Below are 23,753 nucleotides of genomic sequence, written 5' to 3' on the forward strand. Positions count from 1 at the left end.
TGGATAAAAAAACAAGACCCCAACTATATACTGCCTACAAGAGACTCACTTCAAACCCAAAGACATACACAGACTGAAAATAAAGGGATAGAAAAAGGTATTTCATGCAACTAATAGGGAGAAAAAAGTAGGAGTTGCAGTACTTGTGTCAGACAAAATAGACTTCCAAACAAAGAAAGTAACAAGAGACAAAGAAGGACATTACATTTTGATAAAGGGGTCAGTCCAACAAAAGGATATAACTGTTATAAATATCTATGCACTCAACACAAGATCACCTACATATGTGAAACAAATACTAACAGAATTAAAGGGGGAAATAGAATGCAATGCATTCATTTTAGGAGACTTAACACACCACTCACTCCAAAGGACAGATCAACCAAACAGAAAATAAGTAAAGAGACAGAGGCACTGAACAACGTATTAGAACAGATGGACCTAACGGACATATACAGAACACTCCAAAAGCAACAGGATACACATTCTTCTCAAGTGTACATGGAACATATTCAAGAATAGATCATATACTAGGCCACAAAAAGAACCTCAGTAAATTCAAAAATATTGAAATTGTACCAACCAGCTTCTCACATCACAAAGGTATGAAACTAGAAATAAATTATACAAAGAAAATGAAAAAGCCCACAAACACATAGAGGCTTAATAACATGCTCCTAAATAATCAATGGATCAATGACCAAATAAAAACAGAGATCAGAGGGGCGGAAGATGGCGGCGTGAGTAGAGCAGCGGAAATCTCCTCCCAAAACAACATATATCTATGAAAATATAACAAAGACAACCCTTCCTAGAATAAAGACCAGAGGACACAGGACAATATCCAGACCACATCCGCACCTGAGAGAACCCAGCGCCTCGCGAAGGGGGTAAGATACAAGCCCCGGCCCCGCGGGAGCCGAGCGCCCCTCCCCCCAGCTCCCGGCGGGAGAAGAGCAGGCAGAGCGGGAGGGAGACGGAGCCCAGGGCTGCCGAACACCCAGCCCCAGCCATCCGGGCCAGAGTGCAGGGCCCTCGATACTGGGAAAACAGGGCAGCAAGAACAGTGAGCAGGCACTGGAGGCTGGGCGACAGAGGACATAAGAAAAGCGCGCGACCATTTTTTTTTTTTTTTTTTTTTGCTTTTTTGCTGCTTTGTTTTGGCGAGCGCTTTTTGGAAGTCTTAAAGGGACAGGGACCCCAATACTAGGGAAACAGGGCAGAAAGACCGGTGAGCAGAGGCCTGAGGCTGGCACCGGAGAATAAAGAAAAACGAACGACCACCTTTTTTTTTTTTTAATTAAAAAAATTTTTTTTTTTTAATTAAAAAAAAATTTTTTTTCTTGTTTTTTTTTGTGGTTGTTGTTTTGTTTTGGCGGGTGCTTTTTGGAAGTCTTAAAGGGGCAGGGCGGGTCACTTAATCCAGAGGTAGGGAATCCGGGATCTCTGGGCACCCTAACCCCTGGGCTGCAGGGAGCAGGGAGGCCCCTTACAGAGATAAATAGCCTCCCAGCAGCTCCTGCTCCAACGCGACTCCACCACTTTGGAGTAGCTGCCCGAGCCAGGCCACGCCCACAGCAACAGCGGAGATTAAGTCCATAGCAGCCGGGCAGGAAGCAGAAGCCCTGTCTGCGCGCAGCTGCGCAGCACAAGCCACTAGAGGCCGCTGTTCTCCCAGGAGAGGAGGGCCACAAACCAACAAGAAAGGAAGTCCTTCCAGCCGTCACTGTCCCAGTTCTGCAGACTATTCCTATCACCATGAAAAGGCAAAGCTACAGGCAGACAAAGATCACAGAGACAACACCAGAGAAGGAGACAGACCTAACCAGTCTTCCTGACAAAGAATTCAAAATAAGAATCATAAACATGCTGACAGAGATGCAGAGAAATACGCAAGAAAAATGGGATGAAGTCCGGAAAGAGATCACAGATGCCAAAAAGGAGATCGCAGAAATGAAACAAACTCTGGAAGGGTTTATAAGCAGAATGGATAGAATGCAAGAGGCCATTGATGGAATTGAAATCAGAGAACAGGAACGCATAGAAGCTGACATAGAGAGAGACAAAAGGATCTCCAGGAATGAAACAATATTAAGAGAACTGTGTGACCAATCCAAAAGGAACAATATCCGTATTATAGGGGTCCCAGAAGAAGAAGAGAGAGGAAAAGAGATGGAAAGTATCTTAGAAGAAATAATTGCTGAAAACTTCCCCACACTGGGGGAGGAAGTAATCGAACAGACCACGGAAATACACAGAACCCCCAACAGAAAGGATCCAAGAAGGGCAACACCAAGACACATAATAATTAAAATGGCAAAGATCAAGGACAAGGAAAGAGTGTTAAAGGCAGCTAGAGAGAAAAAGGTCACCTATAAAGGGAAACCCATCAGGCTAACGTCAGATTTCTCAACAGAAACCCTACAGGCCAGAAGAGAATGGCATGATATATTTAATACAATGAAACAGAAGGGCCTTGAACCAAGGATACTGTATCCAGCACGACTATCATTCAAATATGACGGTGGGATTAAACAATTCCCAGACAAACAAAAGCTGAGGGAATTTGCTTTCCACAAACCACCTCTACAGAACATCTTACATGGACTGCTCTAGATGGGAGCACTCCTAGAAGGAGCACAGCACAAAACACCCAACATATGAAGAATCGAGGAGGAGGAACAAGAAGGGAGAGAAGAAAAGAATCTCCAGACAGTGTATATAACAGCTCAATAAGCGAGCTAAGTTAGGCAGTAAGATACTAAAGAGGCTAACCTTGAACCTTTGGTAACCACGAATTTAAAGCCTGCAATGGCAATAAGTACATATCTTTCAATAGTCACCCTAAATGTTAATGGGTTGAATGCACCAATCAAAAGACACAGAGTAACAGAATGGATAAAAAAGCAAGACCCATCTATATGCTGCTTACAAGAAACTCACCTCAAACCCAAAGACATGTACAGACTAAAAGTCAAGGGATGGAAAAACATATTTCAAGCAAACAACAGTGAGAAGAAAGCAGGGGTTGCAGTACTAATATCAGACAAAATAGACTTCAAAACAAAGAAAGTAACAAGAGATAAAGAAGGACACTACATAATGATAAAGGGCTCAGTCAAACAAGAGGATATAACCATTCTAAATATATATGCACCCAACACAGGAGCACCAGCATATGTGAAACAAATACTAACAGAACTAAAGGGGGATATAGACTGCAATGCATTCATTCTAGGAGACTTCAACACACCACTCACCCCAAAGGATAGATCCACTGGGCAGAAAATAAGTAAGGACACGGAAGCACTGAACAACACAGTAGAGCAGATGGACCTAATAGACATCTATAGAACTCTACATCCAAAAGCAGCGGGATATACATTCTTCTCAAGTGCACATGGAACATTCTCCAGAATAGACCACATACTAGGCCACAAAAAGAGCCTCAGAAAATTCCAAAAGATTGAAATCCTACCAACCAACTTTTCAGACCACAAAGGCATAAAACTAGAAATAAACTGTACAAAGAAAGCAAAGAGGCTCACAAACACATGGAGGCTTAACAACACGCTCCTAAATAATCAATGGATCAATGACCAAATCAAAATGGAGATCCAGCAATATATGGAAACAAATGACAACAACAACACTAAGCCCCAACTTCTGTGGGACACAGCAAAAGCAGTCTTAAGAGGAAAGTATATAGCAATCCAAGCATATTTAAAAAAGGAAGAGCAATCCCAAATGAATGGTCTAATGTCACAATTATCGAAATTGGAAAAAGAAGAACAGATGAGGCCTAAGGACAGCAGAAGGAGGGACATAATAAAGATCAGAGAAGAAATAAATAAAATTGAGAAGAATAAAACAATAGCAAAAATCAATGAAACCAAGAGCTGGATCTTCGAGAAAATAAACAAAATAGATAAGCCTCTAGCCAGACTTATTAAGAAGAAAAGAGAGTCAACACAAATCAACAGTATCAGAAACGAGAAAGGAAAAATCACGACGGACCCCACGGAAATGCAAAGAATTATTGGAGAATACTATGAAAACCTATATGCTAACAAGCTGGGAAACCTAGGAGAAATGGACAACTTCCTAGAAAAATATAACCTTCCAAGATTGACCCAGGAAGAAACAGAAAATCTAAACAGACCAATTACCAGCAACGAAATTGAAGAGGTAATCAAAAAACTACCAAAGAACAAAACCCCCGGGCCAGATGGATTTACCTCGGAATTTTATCAGACATACAGGGAAGACATAATACCCATTCTCTTTAAAGTTTTCCAAAAAATAGAGGAGGAGGGGATACTCCCAAACTCATTCTATGAAGCTAACATCACCCTAATACCAAAACCAGGCAAAGACCCCACCAAAAAAGAAAACTACAGACCAATATCCCTGATGAACGTAGATGCAAAAATACTCAACAAAATATTAGCAAACCGAATTCAAAAATACATCAAAAGGATCATACACCATGACCAAGTGGGATTCATTCCAGGGATGCAAGGATGGTACAACATTCGAAAGTCCATCAACATCATCCACCACATCAACAAAAAGAAAGACAAAAACCACATGATCATCTCCATAGATGCTGAAAAAGCATTTGACAAAGTTCAACATCCATTCATGTTAAAAACTCTCAGCAAAATGGGAATAGAGGGCAAGTACCTCAACATAATAAAGGCCATCTATGATAAACCCACAGCCAACATTATATTGAACAGCGAGAAGCTGAAAGCATTTCCTCTGAGATCGGGAACTAGACAGGGATGCCCACTCTCTCCACTGTTATTTAACATAGTACTGGAGGTCCTAGCCACGGCAATCAGACAAAATAAAGAAATACAAGGAATCCAGATTGGTAAAGAAGAAGTTAAACTGTCACTATTTGCAGATGACATGATACTGTACATAAAAAACCCTAAAGACTCCACCCCAAAACTACTAGAACTGATATCGGAATACAGCAAAGTTGCAGGATACAAAATCAACACACAGAAATCTGTGGCTTTCCTATATACTAACAATGAACCAACAGAAAGAGAAATCAGGAAAACAACTCCATTCACAATTGCATCCAAAAAAATAAAATACCTAGGAATAAACCTAACCAAAGAAGTGAAAGACTTATACTCTGAAAACTACAAGTCACTCTTAAGAGAAATTAAAGGGGACACTAACAGATGGAAACTCATCCCATGCTCGTGGCTAGGAAGAATTAATATCGTCAAAATGGCCATCCTGCCCAAAGCAATATACAGATTTGATGCAATCCCTATGAAACTACCAGCAACATTCTTCAATGAACTGGAACAAATAATTCAAAAATTCATATGGAAACACAAAAGACCCCGAATAGCCAAAGCAATCCTGAGAAAGAAGAATAAAGTAGGGGGGATCTCACTCCCCAACTTCAAGCTCTACTATAAAGCCATAGTAATCAAGACAATTTGGTACTGGCACAAGAGCAGAGCCACAGACCAATGGAACAGACTAGAGAATCCAGACATTAACCCAGACATATATGGTCAATTAATATTTGATAAAGGAGCCATGGACATACAATGGCGAAATGACAGTCTCTTCAACAGGTGGTGCTGGCAAAACTGGACAGCTACATGTAGGAGAATGAAACTGGACCATTGTCTAACCCCATATACAAAAGTAAACTCAAAATGGATCAAAGACCTGAATGTAAGCCATGAAACCATTAAACTCTTGGAAGAAAACATAGGCAAAAACCTCTTAGACATAAACATGAGTGACCTCTTCTTGAACATATCTCCCCGGGCAAGGAAAACAACAGCAAAAATGAATAAGTGGGACTATATTAAGCTGAAAAGCTTCTGTACAGCAAAAGACACCATCAATAGAACAAGAAGGATCCCTACAGTATGGGAGAATATATTTGAAAATGACACATCCGATAAAGGCTTGACGTCCAGAATATATAAGGAGCTCTCACGCCTCAACAAACCAAAAACAAATAACCCAATTAAAAAATGGGCAGAGGAACTGAACAGACAGTTCTCCAAAAAAGAAATACAGATGGCCAACAGACACATGAAAAGATGCTCCACATCGCTAATTATCAGAGAAATGCAAATTAAAACTACAATGAGGTATCACCTCACACCAGTAAGGATGGCTGCCATCCAAAAGACAAACAACAACAAATGTTGGCGAGGCTGTGGAGAAAGGGGAACCCTCCTACACTGCTGGTGGGAATGTAAGTTAGTTCAACCATTGTGGAAAGCAGTATGGAGGTACATCAAAATGCTCAAAACAGACTTACCATTTGACCCAGGAATTCCACTCCTAGGAATTTACCCTAAGAACGCAGCAATCAAGTTTGAGAAAGACAGATGCACCCCTATGTTTATTGCAGCACTATTTACAATAGCCAAGAATTGGAAACAACCTAAATGCCCATCAATAGATGAATGGATAAAGAAGATGTGGTACATATACACAATGGAATACTACTCAGCCATAAGAAAAGGGCAAATCCAATCATTTGCAGCAACATGGATGGAGCTGGAGGGTATTATGCTCAGTGAAACAAGCCAAGCGGAGAAAGAGAAATACCAAATGATTTCACTTATCTGTGGAATATAAGAACAAAGGAAAAACTGAAGGAACAAAACAGCAGCAGAATCACAGAACTCAAGAATGGACTAACAGGTACCAAAGGGAAAGGGACTGGGGAGGATGGGTGGGTAGGGAGGGATAAGGGGGGGAGAAGTAGGGGGGTATTAAGATTAACATGCATGGGGGGGGTAGGAGAAAAGGGAGGGCTGTACAACACAGAGAAGGCAAGTAGTGATTCTACAACATTTTGCTATGCTGATGGACAGTGACTGTAAAGGGGTTTATAGGGGAGACCTGGTATAGGGGAGAGCCTAGTAAGCATAATATTCGTCATGTAAGTGTAGATTAGTGATAGCAAAAAAAAAAAAAAAAAAAAAAAGGGCAGTTCCTGTGTGGTAACCTCCAACGAGTTCTACACAAGGGTATAAAGGGCATATAAAAGTGTAGGCAAAGGGTCTGTTTGTGTTTATACAGAGGATCAAAGCCTAATTGGGCTACCCCGAAAATGAACTAAGATACGATATGAAAAAGAACTTCCAACATCTGCACTCTCTGGAAGACTCATGCCAGAAGATGATCATCAAAAAACCCCAACAAAGATCCACGCACTGCTACAGCTGTAGATGCACTCATCCCACCAGTTCCTGGACTTGCCATGGGAATGAGGAAGGAGATATCTAAGCTGACCTGTGCATACAGTAAAACAACAAAATTGGACTGGATCTATACTGTTGGAACTCAACCAAGAATTTGGAGAAGTGCAAATTGTAGCGCTCCAAAGTCTTACAACTACAAACTATTTACTGTTAAAAGAACATATGGCATGTGAACAGTCCCCAGGAATGGGTTGTTTTAATTTGTCTGATTTCTCTCAGACTGTTCAAGTTCAGTTGGACAATATCCACCATATCATAGATAAGTTTTCACAAATGCCTAAGGTGCCTAACTGGTTTTCTTGGTTTCACTGCAGATGGCTGGTAATTACAGATATGCTTTGGTTATGTAACTATACTCCTATTATGTTAATGTGTGTGTGCAATTTAAGTAGTAGCTTAAAACCTATACATGCTGAAGTTACTCTACAAGAAGATATATCAAAGAAATAATCAATCTTCCCATGTTTTCTTCCGCCTGCTACATCTATAGCTTTTCTTCTTCCTTCCTAATTACAACCCTTAAATAGAATTCGTGCCTCATATCAAATTTACCGAGTATCATAATTCTTCCAAGTGGTAAAGATACCTCAAGACAAATGCTGGGCATAGAAGCCACAGGGCATAAATATGCAAAGAAGTAAAAAGCTAACTTTTTCAAACAATAAGGCTTCTCTCTCACTTACCAACTTCACATTTCCCTGTATGGCCCTGGAAGATAACTGGTTAGCCAGAGACGGGTAAGATTCCTCAAGGGAGGAACAACCTAAGACAGGCACAGTCGCAGGGGGGCCATCAGGTGAGAAATTGGGGATCAACAGAGGTGAGGCTTAGAACCTCACCCCCCCCCGTTCTGAGAGAAATCTTCTGCATACGTGGATGTTTTATTGCCCTGGTCTAGCTTGGATTAACACATAGTCTACAGGCACACACCTGATCATCTACATGTGCTCTCTTACAACACTAAACTATGTTTTCTACCTTTATCTTGTATCTACCTACCACTTCAGCATTTTATTAAAAATAATAATAATAAAGAGAGAAATGTGGTATCCACATATAAATCAAGTATAAAAACCAAATGAGTATTCATATTTGAACTGTTTATAGTTCATAATGCATGAGCAAAACCGAAAGTTTCTGTGATGACTGCCCTTGTACTGTTCACTATGTAACTTATTCATTATGTAAGAATTTGTTCTACATGTAAAAACTTGTTTGTTATGCCTCAGAAGATTGGAGATTGACAAAAATTAGGCTTGGGGTGGAATAATGATTGTGCATTGAGCATTGACTCCCCTATACAGAATTTTATTGTCGTTAACAACCATTTGATCAATAAATATGAGAGATGCCCTCACAAAAAAAAAAAAAAAAAAGAAGGACAGACTTCCAATGGTAAAATAAATTAGTAACCGGGATGTAATGTATAGCATAAGGAATATAGTCAAGATATTGTAACAGCCTGGTAGGGTGATAGCTGGAACCTAGAATTATGTATATAAATGTTCTACCACTGTGTTGTACACTTGAAACTCATGTAATGTAATACTGTGTGTTAACTACCCTTCAATAAAAAATTATTATTATAAAAAAAAAAAAAAAACAGAGATCAAGCAATATATGGAGACAAATGACAACAATATTTCAACACCATAAAATCTGTGGGATGCAGCAAAGGCCGTGCTAAGAGGGATGTATATTGTAATACAGGCCTACCTCAGGAAAGAAGAACAATCCCAAATGAACAGCCTAAGTTCACAATTAATGAAACTAGGAAAAGAAGAACAAATCAGGCCCAAAGTCAGTAGAAAGAGGAAAATAATGAAGATTAGAGCACAAATAAATAAAACTGAGAAGAATAAAACAATAGAAAGAATCAATGAAAGCAGGAGCTGGTTCTTCGAGAAAATAAGCAAACTAGATAAACCCCTAGCCAGACTTATCAAGAAAAAAAGAGAGTCTACATACATAAACAGAATCAGAAATGAGAAAGGAAAAATCACTATGGATACCACAGAAATACCAAGAATTATAAGAGAATACTATGAAAACATATATGCTAACAAACTGGATAATACAGAAGAAATGGACAACTTTCTAGGAAAATACAACCTTCCAAGGCTGACCCAGGAAGAAACAGAAAATCTGAATAGACAATTACCAGCAATGAAGTTGAATTGGTAATCAAAAAACTACTTAAGAGCAAAACCCCTGGATGAGATGGTTTCACTGCTGAATTTTATCAAACATTTCGTGAAGACCTAATACCCATCCTCCTTAGAGTTTTGCAAAAAGTAGAAGAGGAGGGAATACTTCAAACTCATTCTATGAGGCCAGCATCACTCTACCAAAACCAGGCAAAGACACCACAAAAAAAGAAAATTAGACCAATATCCCTGATGAACATAGATGCAAAAATACTCAACAAAATATTAGCAAACCAAATTCTAAAATAAATCAAAAAGATCATACATCATGATCAAGTGGGATTTATTCCAGGGATGCAAGGATGGTACAACATTCAAAAATCCATCATCATAAAGCACATCAACAAAAAGGACAAAAACCACATGATCATCTCCTTAGATGCTGAAAAAGCATTCAACAAAATTCAACATCCATTCATGATAAAAACTCTCAACAAAATGGGTATAGAGGGCAAGTACCTCAACAAAAATAAAGGCCATATATGACAAACCCACAGTCAACATTATACTTAAAAGGGACAAGCTGAAAGTTCTTCCTTTAAGATCGGGAGCAAGACAAGGATGCCCACTCTCCTCACTTTTATTCAACATAGCTCTTGAGGTCCTAGCCTTGGCAGTCAGACAACACAAAGAAATAAAAGGCATCCAGATTGGCAAGGAAGAAGTTAAACTGTCCCTGTTTGCAGATGACATGATATTGTACATAAAAAAACCCCTAAAGAATCCACTCTAAAATTACTGGATCTAATATCTGAATTTAGCAAAGTTGCAGGATACAAAACTAATACACAGAAATCTGTTGCATTCTTATACACTAATGATGAACTAGCAGAAAGAGAAATCAGGAAAACAATTCCATTCACAATTGCATCAAAAAAGAGTAAAATACCTAGGAATAAACATAACCAAGGAGGTGAAAGACCTATACTCTGGAAACTACAAGACACTCATGAGAGAAATTAAAGAAGATACCAATAAATGGAAACACATCCGTGCTCATGGATAGGAAGAATTAATATTGTCAAAATGGACATCCTGCCTAAAGCAATCTACAGGTTCAATGCAGTCCCTATCAAAATACCAAGAGCATTCTTCAACGAACTAGAGCAAATAGTTCTAAAATTCATATGGAACCACAAAAGACCCCAAATAGCCAAAGCAATCCTGAGAAGGAAGAATAAAGCAGGGAGGATTACGTTCCCCAACTTTAAGCTCTACTACAAAGCCACAGTGATCAAGACAATTTGGTACTGGCACAAGAACAGACCCATAGACCAATGGAACAGACTAGAGAACCTAGATATAAACCCAAGCATATTATGGTCAATTAATATATGACAAAGAGCCATGAATATACAATGGGGAAACGACAGCCTCTTCAACAGCTGGTGTTGGCAAAATTGGACTACTACATGTAAGATAATGAAACTGGATTATTGTTTAACCCCATACACAAAAGTAAACTCAAAATGGATCAAAGACCTAAATGAAGTCATGAAACTCTAAAACTTAGAAGAAAACATAGGCAAAAATCTCTTGAATATAAACATGAGCAACTTTTTCCTGTAAACATGAGCAACTTTTTCCTGAATGCAACTCTTGGGCAAGGGAAACAAAATAAAAAATAAACAAATCGGACTGCATCGTGCTGAAAAGCTTCTGTACAGCAAAAGAAACCAACAGCAGAACAAAAAGGTGCCCTACAGTATGGGAGAATATATTTGTTAATGACATTATTTGACAAGGGGTTAACACCCAAAATATATAAAGAACTCACACGCCTCAACACCCAAAAAGCAAAGAACCCAATTAAAAAATGGGTGGAGGATATGAACAGACAGTTCTCCAAAGAAGAAATCCAGATAGCCAACAGGCACATGAAAAGATGCTCCACATTGCTAATCATCAGAGAAATGCAAATTAAAACCACAATGAGATATCACCTCACATCAGTTAGGATGGCCAACATCCAAAAGACAAACAACCACAAATGCTGGCAAGGATGTGGAGAAAGAGGTACCCTCCTACACTGCTGATGGGAATGTAAACTAGTTCAACCATTGTGGAAAGCAATATGGAGGTTCCTCAAAAAACTCAAAATGGAAATACCATTTGACCCAGGATTTCCACTTCTAGGAATTTACCCTAAGAATGCAGCAGCCCAGTGTGAAAAAGACATATGCACCCCTATGTTTATCGCAGCACTATTTACAATAGCCAAGAAATGGAAGCAACCTAAGTGTCCATCAGTAGATGAATGGATAAAGAAGAGGTGGTACATATACACAATGGAATATTATTCAGTCATAAGAAGAAAACAAATCCTACCATTTGCAACAACATGGGTGGAGCTAGAGGGTATTATGCTCAGTGAAATAAGCTGGGAGGAAAAACACAAGTACTAAATGATTTCATTCATCTGTGGAGCATAAGAACAAAGCAAAAACTGAAGGAACAAAACAGCAGCAGACTCACAGAACCCAAGAATGGACTAACAGTTACTAAAGGGAAAGGGACTGTGGGGGGCAGGTGGAAAGGGAGGGAGAAGGGGAATACGGGCATTACGATTAGCACACATAATGTAGGGGGGGCCACGGGGAAGGCACTATAGCATAGGGAAGACAAGTAGTGACTCTATAGCATCTTACTACACTGATGGACAATGACTGTAATGGGGTATGTGGTGGGGACTTGATAATGGGGGGAATCTAGTAAAAACAATGTTGCTCATATAATTGTATATTAATGATAACAAAATTTTTAAAAAATTAAGTGTAAAAGAAAAAGAGAAAGGACAGGTACTCTAGGTGTAGGTGTTGTGAAAGTAGTGGTGTCTTACAGGAAGGGAAGAGAGAAAAGTATGAAAGGCAATATATTAGTTTCAGGCCATTTAGTGGAGTGGCAAATAGCCCTGCACCTTGGGGGAGGTCATTATGTTTATCCTATCTTCAGAAATTGTGTTTATTATTTTCAGTTTGAAAAGGTAGGGTAACTGCCTTTAAAAAAATATCTTAACATTAAATTAATATATTCTTTATAAAGAATTTGGCAAGTAAGAAAAACTCAAGAAAATAGTTACATGAAAAACCTAGATAGTGCTTCAGTTGGCATTTTGATATTTTCCCAGTCATTTTTTAAACTTTTAAAAAATTATGTCATAGTTTATTACACCCAGCTATTAATGACAGAAATGTAAAAATTAAATAGTTTGAATTTATATTCTTCCTGCTAAATTGTAACTGGGAGATTCTAGCTCAGCCTATAGACCTGTGCTGTCTAGTACAGTAAACACCAGTCTAAGGTTGCCAGACAGAATACAGTGCGCTCAGTTAAATTTGAACTTCAGATAAATATCAATTGTTTTAGTGTAAGCATATCCCAAATATTGCACAGCATGTACTTCTATTGAGTCTTTTTCCATGCATGTGCCTATGTATCTCCGTGTATATGTGTGTGCGTGGTGGTGGTTTCTTTTTTTTTTAAACAAAACTGGATTCATGATGTATCTTTTCTTTTTGTATAACACTATATCATGAGTATCCCAATGCCATATATTCTTTGGCAAAAACCAGAAAATTATCTTTCCAAATAGCTTAATATTTTGATGCTTAAAAGAATAATCTTTTCAAAACTACAGTGAGATCACCTCCCATCTGTTACAATAGCTATCAAAAAGACAATAAGTATGGGAGAGGATGTGGAGAAAAGTGAACCCTTCTACACAGTTGATGGGAATATAAACTGGTGCAGTCACTATGGAAAATAGTATGGAGATTGCTCAAAAAATTACAAATAGAACTACTATATGGTCCAGCTATTCCACTTCTGGATATTCAAAGAATATGGAAATACCAGTTTGAAAAGATACATGCACCCCATGTTCATTGCAGTAGCCAAGATATGGAAACAACCTAAATGCCCATCAGTGGATGAATAAAGATGATGTATAGCTATATACAATAAAATACTCAGCCATAAAGAAGAAGGAAATCTTGCCATTTGTGACAAGTTGGATGGACCTTCAGGGTATTACACTCAATGAAATAAGTCAGAAGGAGAAAGACAAATACCATATGATTTCAGTTATATGTGGAATCTAAAAAACAAACAAAACAAAAACTCATAGATACAGAGAACAGATTGGCGGTTACCAGAGGGAAAGAGGGTTGTATCACAATTGTATAATGATGGATCATAACTAGGCTTATGGTGATCAGTTTGTAGTGTATACAAGTATGTATATTGTACATCTGAAACATACGATATTTAAGCTAATTTTACCTTTAAAAAAAATCCAAGTTATATAAGGCAAATAAACCTCTGAGAATGGCATTTCCTGCGGTTTGCAGAGAGGTTCCACTTGGCTTAACTGTAGTCTCTACATGTGTTTCTTTTCAGGCGGGTGCCACTTCTATGTGGGCTTCATGCTGTGGGCTGCTGAATGAAGTCATGGGAACCGGAGCTGTCAGGGGCCAGCAGTCAGGATTTGCAGGAGGCACCAGTCCATTCAGATTTACAACAAACTCTGATTTTTCCACTTACCCACCAGTACCTACAGAAGGGCCTAATATAGTCTGCAAAGCCTGTGGACTTTCATTTTCAGTGTTTAGAAAGAAGGTGAGTTGCATGAACTGTTACATACATGTATCATACTTTTTGTTTGTATGTTATTTTGAATACTAATCTTCATTTCTTTTTATAAAAATGGCAAAAAGTCATATTCACCATTTCACACTTAGAAAAGTACTCAGTTGAAGGGACTGTACTGCTGCTCAAGTTTTCTGACTAGACGGTGTTCTCATATTGCTTAGGCCTTTGTCCTGAACTCTGTATGCTTTGATTCTTCCTTAGGATGCTTATGTTCTGAAGCAGCAGATTTAATTAATCTGCAGTTTTGTTCAGAGATGATTTACTATAACTGATCTCGAGTTTAAAAAATGTATCCCTAGCCCATTTTCTCAACTCAAATGAAGAAATGAGTGTATTAGGATAACTACTGTTTGGAGATGGAATATAAAACACTTGGGCTAAAACAGTTATTTTCTGTAAGGTAGTCATTCTTTCTGAGAACCATCATATTGCTAGGCCATCACAGTCTTTGATCATCAGTTCAGTCCTTTGAGATACTTAAGGAACAAGGTGTTAGCTTGTGGGAACCACACAGAAATGACCACATCCCAGTGTATTCTTTAAGCTTTGCTAGTGGAATGGCTTTAATTGTGATTAAGGCTCAACATGGTATAGGTTACTGTATTATGGGGTCCTTTATGTGCTTGGGTTTACCTTGAGAGACAGCTACCCTTTTCTTTCCCTCTGTCTTATGTTTTTTACCCTCTTCTCTTCAAATGGGGAAATTGTTCACATAGGAAAAGAGCAGAAAGAGAATTTGTGGTTGTGCTTTCTGCTCCATATGGTTTAAGTCAGCTCTGTTCTGCTAATTACATGTTTGCACCAGGGGGTGGAAAGGTTTTAATTCATTAACACAGGAGTGTATGTTTTTCTTAAAGGGCTGTATTTGAACTTATGTGAATCCAAACTGCCTCAGCAGTGACTGTTCTAATTTTTATGACTTTTGGAATATGAAAACACCTGTGAGAATAGTCTGGTGCCACCAGGGACTTCATAAGAATTAAGATTGAATTTTAATAGAAGGCGAAAAGAAAACTAGTGCTTTCACAATGGCTTATATCTAGTGCTCATTAAATGCTTATTTTCTGTTTCTTCAGCATGTATGTTGTGACTGCAAGAAGGATTTTTGCTCTGTTTGTTCAGTCTTACAAGAAAACCTCCGAAGATGTTCTACTTGTCAATTATTACAAGAGACAGCCTTTCAGCGCCCTCAGTTAATGCGACTGAAGGTGAAGGATCTACGGCAGTATCTCATTCTTAGAAACATACCTACTGATACCTGTCGAGAGAAGGAAGACCTGGTTGATCTAGTACTTTGCCATCATGGGCTAGGCTCTGATGATAACCTGGACACAAGCAGTCTGAATTCCTCAAGGTCCCAGACTTCTAACTTTTCTACACATTCCTTTTTTTCAAACTATACAGCCCCCTCTGCTACCCTGTCTTCGTTTCAGGGAGATTTTATGGGTGGTGACCGGACCTTAGGATCTGGAGCACTGGCACAGGTATGAGGGTGTCATAACCTCAAGGGCCTTGCACATCTGTGCTCAGCCTTATCTGGTGGGGCCTTTAGGGCTTGATGATTGCAAGAGCAGAGGTTCCCATGCTGCTGAATTCTGTGCTTGCTGGCTCTCCTGATGTGAGTCTCTGAGCTTAGGTGCTAGGTGGCCTCAAAGTCAGCTGTCTGAAGGGCCTAAAAATAGCTCATTAATCTCTAGACCTTAGTTAACCTCAGTTTCCCTACCTTATATAGTTTAAATACTAACTGTTGAAATGGCGGAAAAGTAGTGTACAAATATTTGCAAGACTCTTTGTGTGTCAGTGACACACAATGGAAGCAATAATGTAAGTAATCTAATGCCAGGTGCCTTACTACAGTAAAATAGTTCTGATTTAGATAATGGTAAAGAGCTATCTGGGTTAGTGAAATACTGTGGCTATTTACTAATTTCAAAGAAATGCCAGTACAGAATATTGTCCCAGTTAAGGTCCTTGGGCATCCTGATTGAATAACATGCAAGGACTAGTAATTAATATTCAAATTGTATAGGTGAATGATTCTAAAATACTAAAATAATTGTTTAAAACAGTTCTCTCCACATTTAATTTTCTTCCTTGAAGGAAAGGTGTTTAAAAACAGAGGGAAATTTGGTCCAATTGCCTTCTAAATAATACTCATAAATTAGGTAAGTCTAAGCTATTATTTCCCCAAATGAGAAATGAGAGCTGGCATAATTAGGATGCAAACATGAGACACATTTTGCCTTTTGTGTTACTTTTGGGTATGTCACTACTTGGGAAGTGTGGGTCTTTGGTTGCTCCAGTAATGTGTTTGTGAACCAGTGGATGGAATATTAGAAATTTTTAACTGACCTAGACTATTACAGAGCTATAGTCAAAATAAAGTCAAAAGAGAAAGAAATATGAAAGAAGGTACATAGCTCAAGTAGAAGGGATTCTATTCTTCCTAAAGAACAGTACTTCTGATTGTTAAAAGAATTTCTGAAAACTAGAACTAGCATCAGCCATCAATGAATAGGTCTAGAAAGCACTCTTTGAAATTAGAATGTCTGAGTATATACACACATAAACAGAATCAGAAATGAGAAAGGAAAAATCACTATGGACATCACAGAAATACAAAGAATTATGAGAGAATACTATGAAAAATTATATGCTAACAAACTGGATAATCTAGAAGAAATGGACAGCTTTCTAGAAAAATACAACCTTCCAAGGCAGGAAGAAACAAAAAATCTCCCAGGAAGAAACAAAAAATCTGAATAGACCAATTACCAGCAAGGAAATCGAATTGGTAATCAAAAAACTACCTAAGAGCAAAACACCTGGACAAGATGGTTTCACTGCTGAATTTTATCAAACATTTAGTGAAGACCTAATGCCCATCCTCCTTAAAGTTTTCCAAAAAGTAGAAGAGGAGGGAATACTCCCAAACTCATTCTACGAGGCCAGCATCACTCTATTACCAAAACCAGGCAAAGACATCACAAAAAAAGAAAATTACAGACCCATATCCCTGATGAACATAGATGCAAAAATACTCAACAAAAGATTAGCAAACCAAACTCAAAAATACATAAAAAAGATCATCCATTATGATCAAGTAAGATTTATTCCAGGGATGCAAGGATGGTAACATATTTGAAAATCCATCATCATCATCCACCACATCAACAAAAAGGACAAAAACCACATGATCATCTCCATAGATGCCGAAAAAGCATTCAACAAAATTCAACATCCATTCATGATAAAAACTCTCAACAAAATGGGTACAGAGAGCAAGTATGTCAAAATAATAAAAGCCATATATGACAGATCCACAGCCAACATTATACTTAACACAGAGAAGCTGAAAGCTTTTTCTTTAAGATCGGGAACAAGACAAGGATGCCCACTCTCCCCACTATTATTCAACAAAGTTCTTGAGGTCCTAGCCTTGGCAATCAGACAACACAAATAAATAAAAGGTATCCAGATTGGCAAGGAAGAAGTTAAACTGTCCCTGTTTGCAGATGACATGATACTATACATAAAAAACCCTAAAGATTCCATTCTAAAACTACTAGATCTAATATCTGAATTCAGCAAAGTTGCAGGATACAAAATTAATACACAGAAATCTGTTGCATTCCTATACACTAACGATGAACTAGCAGAAAGAGAAAACAATTCCATTCACAGTTGCATCAAAAAGAATAAAATACCTAGGAATAAACCCAACCAAGGAAGAGAAAGACCTATACTCTGCAAACTACAAGACACTCATGAGAGAAATTAAAGAAGATACCATTAAATGGAAACACACCCCATGCTCATGGATAGGAAGAATTAATATTGTCAAAATGGCCACTCTGCCTAAAGCTATGTACAGATTCAGTGCAATCCCTATCAAAATATCAAGAGCATTCTTCAACGAACTAGAGCAAATAGTTCTAAAATTCATATGGAACCACAAAAGACCCCGAATAGCCAAAGCAATTCTGAGAAGGAAAAATTAAGTGGGGAGGATTACGTTCCCCAACTTCAAGCTCTACTACAAAGCCACAGTGATCAAGACAATTTGGTACTGGCCCAAGAACAGGCCCATAGACCAATGGAACAGATTAGAGGGCCCAGATATAAACCCAAGCATATATGGTCAATTAATGTATGATAAAGGAGCCATGGATGTACAATGGGGAAACGACAGCCTCTTTAACAGCTGGTGTTGGCAAAACTGGACTACTACATGTAAGATAATGAAACTGGATTATTGTCTAACCCCATACACAAAAGTAAACTCAAAATGGATCAAAGACCTAAATGAAGTCATGAAACTATAAAACTTAGAAGAAAACATAGGCAAAAATCTCTTGAATATAAACATGAGCAACTTTTTCCTGAATGCATCTCCTCAGGCAAGGGAAACAAAATAAAAAATGAACAAATGGGACTACATTATGCTGAAAAGCTTCTGTACAGCAAGGGACACCATTGGCAGAACAAAAAGGCATCCTACAGTATGGAGAATATATTTGTAAATGACATATCTGACAAGGGGTTAACATCCAAAATATATAAAGAACTCACATGCCTCAACACCCAAAAAGCAAATAACCCTATTAAAAAATGGGTGGAGGATATGAACAGATAATTCTCCAAAGAAGAAATTCAGATGGCCAACAGGCATATGAAAAGATGCTCCACATTGCTAATTATCGGGGAAATGCAAGTTAAAACCATAATGAGATATCACCGCACACCAGTTAGGATGGCCAACATAGAAAAGACTAGGAACAACAAATGCTGGGGAGGTTGTGGAGAAAGGGGAACCCTCCTACAGTGCTGGTGGGAATGTAAATCTGTTCAACCATTGTGGAAAGCAGTATGGAGGTTCCTCAAAAAACTCAAATTAGAAATACCACTTGACCCAGGAATTCCACTACTAGGAATTTACCCTAAGAATACAGTTTTCTCAGTTTCAGAAAAGACATATGCCCTCCTATGTTTATCGCAGCACTATTTACAATAGCCAAGAAATGGAAGCAACCTAAGTGTCCATCAGATGAATGGATAAAGAAGATGTGGTACATATACACAATGGAATTATTCAGCCATAAGAAGAAAACAAACTCTACCATTTGCAACAACATGGATGGAGCTAGAAGGTATTACGCTCAGTGAAATAAGCCAGGCGGAGAAAGACAAGTATCAAATGATTTTACTCATCTGTGGACTTTAAGAGCAAAGAAGAAACTGCAGGAACAAAACAGCAGGAGACTCACAGAACCCAAGAATGGACTAATAGTTACCAAAGGGAAAGGGACTGGGGAGGATGGGTGGGAAGGGAGGGATAAGGGGAAAAAGGGGCATTACAGTTAGCACACATAACGTAGGAGGGGCCATGGGGAAGGCACTATAGCATAGAGAAGACAAGTAGTGGCTCTATAGCATCTTACTATGCTGATGGACAGTGACTGTAATGGGGTATGTGGTGGAGACTTGATAATGGGGGGAACCTAGTAACCACAGTGTTGCTCATGTGATTGTATATTAATGATACCAAAATAAAAAAAAACATGTCTGAGTAGGACTGAGATCTTTCAAGTTGAATGCCTGTGACACTGGGCTGATCTTACAACTTTAGTCTCTATCTGTATCTTAGAGGCTTCAGTTAAACCAGCCATATGCAGGTCTTTTGATAACGCTGTGCAATTCTATATGCTTACAGCTTTGACATTCCATGATGGGATCTTCCTCAGGGAGGTAATAGTCTGGTTAGGTTCTACAAATTCACACACACATAGGAATTTGACTTTTGGGATACCATCAAGGAAGGTAAGTTTATGAAGTTAGGGCCCAACTCTTCAGGAGGGGCAGTGGGATTCGGGATCCAAGAGGTCATGTATTGGGTATTGGGATCATCCTTGGAGAGGGACTGTGGAAAGGCTTTCTCTATAGTAATAAATGTGGGTCGATACTGTTAGGAAAATAGTATTCCTGACCTAATCAGATCATTATATTTGTAGGAACAAAGTGATAGAGCCTCAGCAAACACAGAAGATGAGGAGGAGGAGGAGGAGGAGGAGGATGATGGAGAAGAACACTTGGAGGCGCGGGTGAGTTCTCCTATGAGATTTGGTTTCCCTGACATGTCAACTTGCCAGGCAGGGAAAATGCCCATGTGGACTTTTGCTAGATTAGCACAGAATGTTTCTTCTGGTTTGAATGTAGCACAATACATATAAAACATTTCAAGGACTGAGTTGAAGCCTGGGAAGAATATGCAGGGCCAGTGATGCCTATCGGGTGAGGGGAGCATGCCGTTTTCCTTGCTGTGTGGGGTCTAGGTTTGCTCAGAGATAACAGCACTCTGTGATTCCAGACACCTGGCCTCTCTAAGAAGAGAGTGAGAGCTTCACTGTCTGACCTGTCCAGCCTCGACGATGTGGAAGGGATGAGTGTGCGCCAACTGAAGGAAATCCTGGCTAGGAATTTTGTCAACTATTCTGGTTGTTGTGAAAAATGGGAGCTTGTAGAGAGAGTAAACCGGTTATACAAAGAGAATGAAGAAAACCAGAAGTCATGTAGGTTCACTTTTTTTTTTTCATCTGTAGTATCCTTCCTTAAGCTTTTAAAAACTGGTCTGTTTCTGTCACAAGGCAAATTTATTTTTTGAGAAAACTATATCCTTTTATTGTGAATTTGTTACGTACAGCTGGTTATAGATCTGTTAAGTAGTAAGTTCCTTATGGGGGTCTTCACTCTGAGACCACCAGTGAGTCTCCTGGTGCTGGGAGACTCCCACCCTCCATTGCCAAGTGAGTTAGGCAATCATTTGTTCAGTCTGCTTTTTCTTGGTATCATTTGTTAGAACTCTGTTGAAATGCCTTGTCTCTATAAAAATGTTTTCTTACTAACCCCTCTGGCAGGCCAATGCTTTGATTATCTCAATTTTGGCTTTTAAATCCTAACAGTGGGGAAAAAAATTCCCTAGAGCCAAGATGTTAAGTAGTTCTTAGCATCAAGTATTAGTAGTTTTCTGCGTTAAGTCAAGAAAAGCTGAGGTTATGAACTTTTGAAATATTTATTGATGAAGTGTGGAACAGAAATCCTCAGCTGGTAACAGGGCCAAACCACAGAGCATTTATAAGCAAGAAGAAAGAATTCAGTGGTGTTCAGACTGACAAATAGTATGTTCCTATCTAGACTTACACAGTCTTCCCATCATCAACTTTTATCATCTTGAGTGTTTTCTTAAGCTAGTTATAAAAATGCAGTGTTTACTGATAAAACAGGTTTATGCCCAGCATATGCAAGAAGTATTTTGGCTTGCCTGTTTCTAAGACAATGCCACAATGGTAGGTACACATCTTATTCCTTAGATCCTTCAGAGGTCCCAGGCTGTGGCTGGGAAATGGTATTCTGGCAGTGAGGGGAGAAATCCTTTTACTTAGTAAATGTAAATGCCAACTGTACAGTGCACACCAGTAGTGCTCAGCCATTTCCACCCCTCGGGAGCATATGGTAGAGGAGGCACCACATGCGTGATTGCCAGAGTGCTTTTCTCAGTTAACTTGCTGCTTAATCTATCCCAGGTCCAATCTCCAGGCTTGTGCAATACACGTTTTGAGACAGCTGGAATCTTTCCTGTTTTACTGGCTGCAGCCACTTATGCCAGTTCACTCCGATAACCTTATATAATAGCCTTGATAAACTCTGGCTTGTCTGCTTTATGCTCAGAAGTGTAAGAGTTGGAAAGAACCTTCCTTGAGGAAATGAGACCAAGGCCCAGACTCAGATTTGCTCTCAGGAACCTTCTGGTGTCTACCCCTTGGCTCATCTGTCATCTTAAACCATGAATCCACTCTCCCCACTAGGGGCATGGGCTGTGAATTAAGATCCCAGATTACAAGAATCTCTTGATTTTCTCAGAACCTAAATCTGGGCCACAAGAGCCAGGATGGCTTTTTCCTTTGAGTTAAACTTCAACAGTACCAGGGGAGCCAGGAACACAGGTGGCTCAAGATGCTTCTAAGACTAGTGGGGGTGCCTTGCCCAGCTATAGGTTACTTGATGTACAGCTCTTCATAACTTTCCCCTCAGTGTAGCTATAAAGCTCCTCTTTCTACTGAGATAGGAGGTTCTGGAGGTGGTAACTTTCCCAGGGCCACACAGTTGGGCTGGAGATTGCAACGGTCTGTGAGGCCCGCCCAGGGTTTCTTCATTTTTATTTACATTAGTAATCCATCCTTATCACAAAAACCTTCTATTACAATATAGATATAAAATATATTAAGTAGCTGCCACTTGTTGGGTACTTGATAAACTGGTCCTAAGCTAAACATTTCTCATTTATTTTTCACAAAACTGAGTTGTAGGCATTATTATTGCTTTTTCTAATGGAGGAACCTAAGTGCAGAGAAGTTAGATTATTTCTCTTAAAGCACTGGGTTCATTCCGGGCCTGCCCTGGTCACCCGGCAGATGGCTACTCCACCAGGCAGCCATGCCTGCAGCCCCAGTTCTCTGTTCCTTTTCAGATGGTGAGCGGCTGCAGCTGCAGGATGAGGAAGATGACAGCCTGTGCCGTATCTGCATGGACGCCGTCATTGACTGTGTCCTGCTCGAGTGTGGGCACATGGTCACCTGTACCAAGTGTGGCAAGCGCATGAGTGAGTGTCCCATCTGCCGGCAGTATGTGGTGCGCGCTGTGCATGTGTTCAAGTCCTGAAACTGAGGCTCTCCCTGACAGGACACTTGCCCCCAAGCTTGAGCCCAGACATGTCAGTGCACAGAAGGGACTGGAAACTGACTGTTCCAAGGCTTAAACTATTATTAAAGTAATCTTCACTTCTAACCGGAGACAGAGTCACCCTTAGTTGTGGCAACATTGGTTCTGTCAGCCTGTGGACAATGCTGTTTCCCAGGTTCTGTCAGGCTTCTTCACGCATCCAAGATCACTAATTGCTGAAGTCAGACTGCTTACAGTATCAGCTACTGCTCTCTTTGGAGAATGTTTATTCTGTTCTCTTATTTCTTCTCCATCCTATTTTTAACTTAAACTACTCAGATGTTTGAAACTTCTGTTCTCTTTGGATGAGATCACTGTCCACAAGTGAATGTCCACTTTATTAGTCATGTATATTTTAAATGCTACTATTTGATGAATGTAAGTTTCCACACTGTTGCTATTTCTGCATTAAACAAATTTGGAAACAACTGACATTCTGTAGTCAACTGCCAGGGCCTTAGACTAAACATGTCCGTTTCTTATACTGCTTTTTATAGCAATGGCTGCATCTAGCTTCTTTAACTAGGTAAGTGTGTTAAATTCTTTGTTACTGTGGAATCAGTTTACACCATTTTTGTATAGTGAAAATGTATTTTTCAGTGCTACTGGCTAGCTAACTTAAACTTTAGGAATAAAATTAGATTTAAAAAAATGCTTTTTTTACATTGTTCTGGTCAGTTCCTAATTCACTTGGATATGGCATGAATGGATGTCCATATCTGGTGTAGCACCTGCTCTACAAGCAATGGGAGCACCTTCAAAGATGTAACAATCTACCTTTGCCAACCAGTGAGGTTAACTTCTGATTTGCTGTTTACTGTGCCCAGGTGTTATGCAAGGTACTTCTTAGTTATAT

At 39.2% G+C, this 23,753-nt stretch overlaps 1 protein-coding gene across 2 annotated transcripts in view; it reads left to right on the forward strand.

The window, feature by feature from the left end:
* The window catches only part of RNF34 (ring finger protein 34), a 32,813-nt gene extending 9,449 nt beyond the window's left edge, over nt 1-23,364 (forward strand). For both annotated transcript variants that reach the window (XM_057491868.1, XM_057491869.1), the window contains exons 2-6: nt 13,871-14,089; nt 15,199-15,606; nt 20,134-20,223; nt 20,490-20,691; nt 22,647-23,364. In XM_057491868.1, coding sequence (XP_057347851.1) covers nt 13,871-14,089; nt 15,199-15,606; nt 20,134-20,223; nt 20,490-20,691; nt 22,647-22,837 — 1,110 coding nt within the window. In that variant the 3' untranslated portion in view covers nt 22,838-23,364. The remainder of the gene's footprint in view (nt 1-13,870; nt 14,090-15,198; nt 15,607-20,133; nt 20,224-20,489; nt 20,692-22,646) is intronic.
* Nucleotides 23,365-23,753: the final 389 nt, after the last annotated feature.

The sequence above is a fragment of the Manis pentadactyla genome, chromosome 14, assembly GCF_030020395.1.
Source record: "Manis pentadactyla isolate mManPen7 chromosome 14, mManPen7.hap1, whole genome shotgun sequence".
NCBI classification, from domain to species: domain Eukaryota; kingdom Metazoa; phylum Chordata; class Mammalia; order Pholidota; family Manidae; genus Manis; species Manis pentadactyla.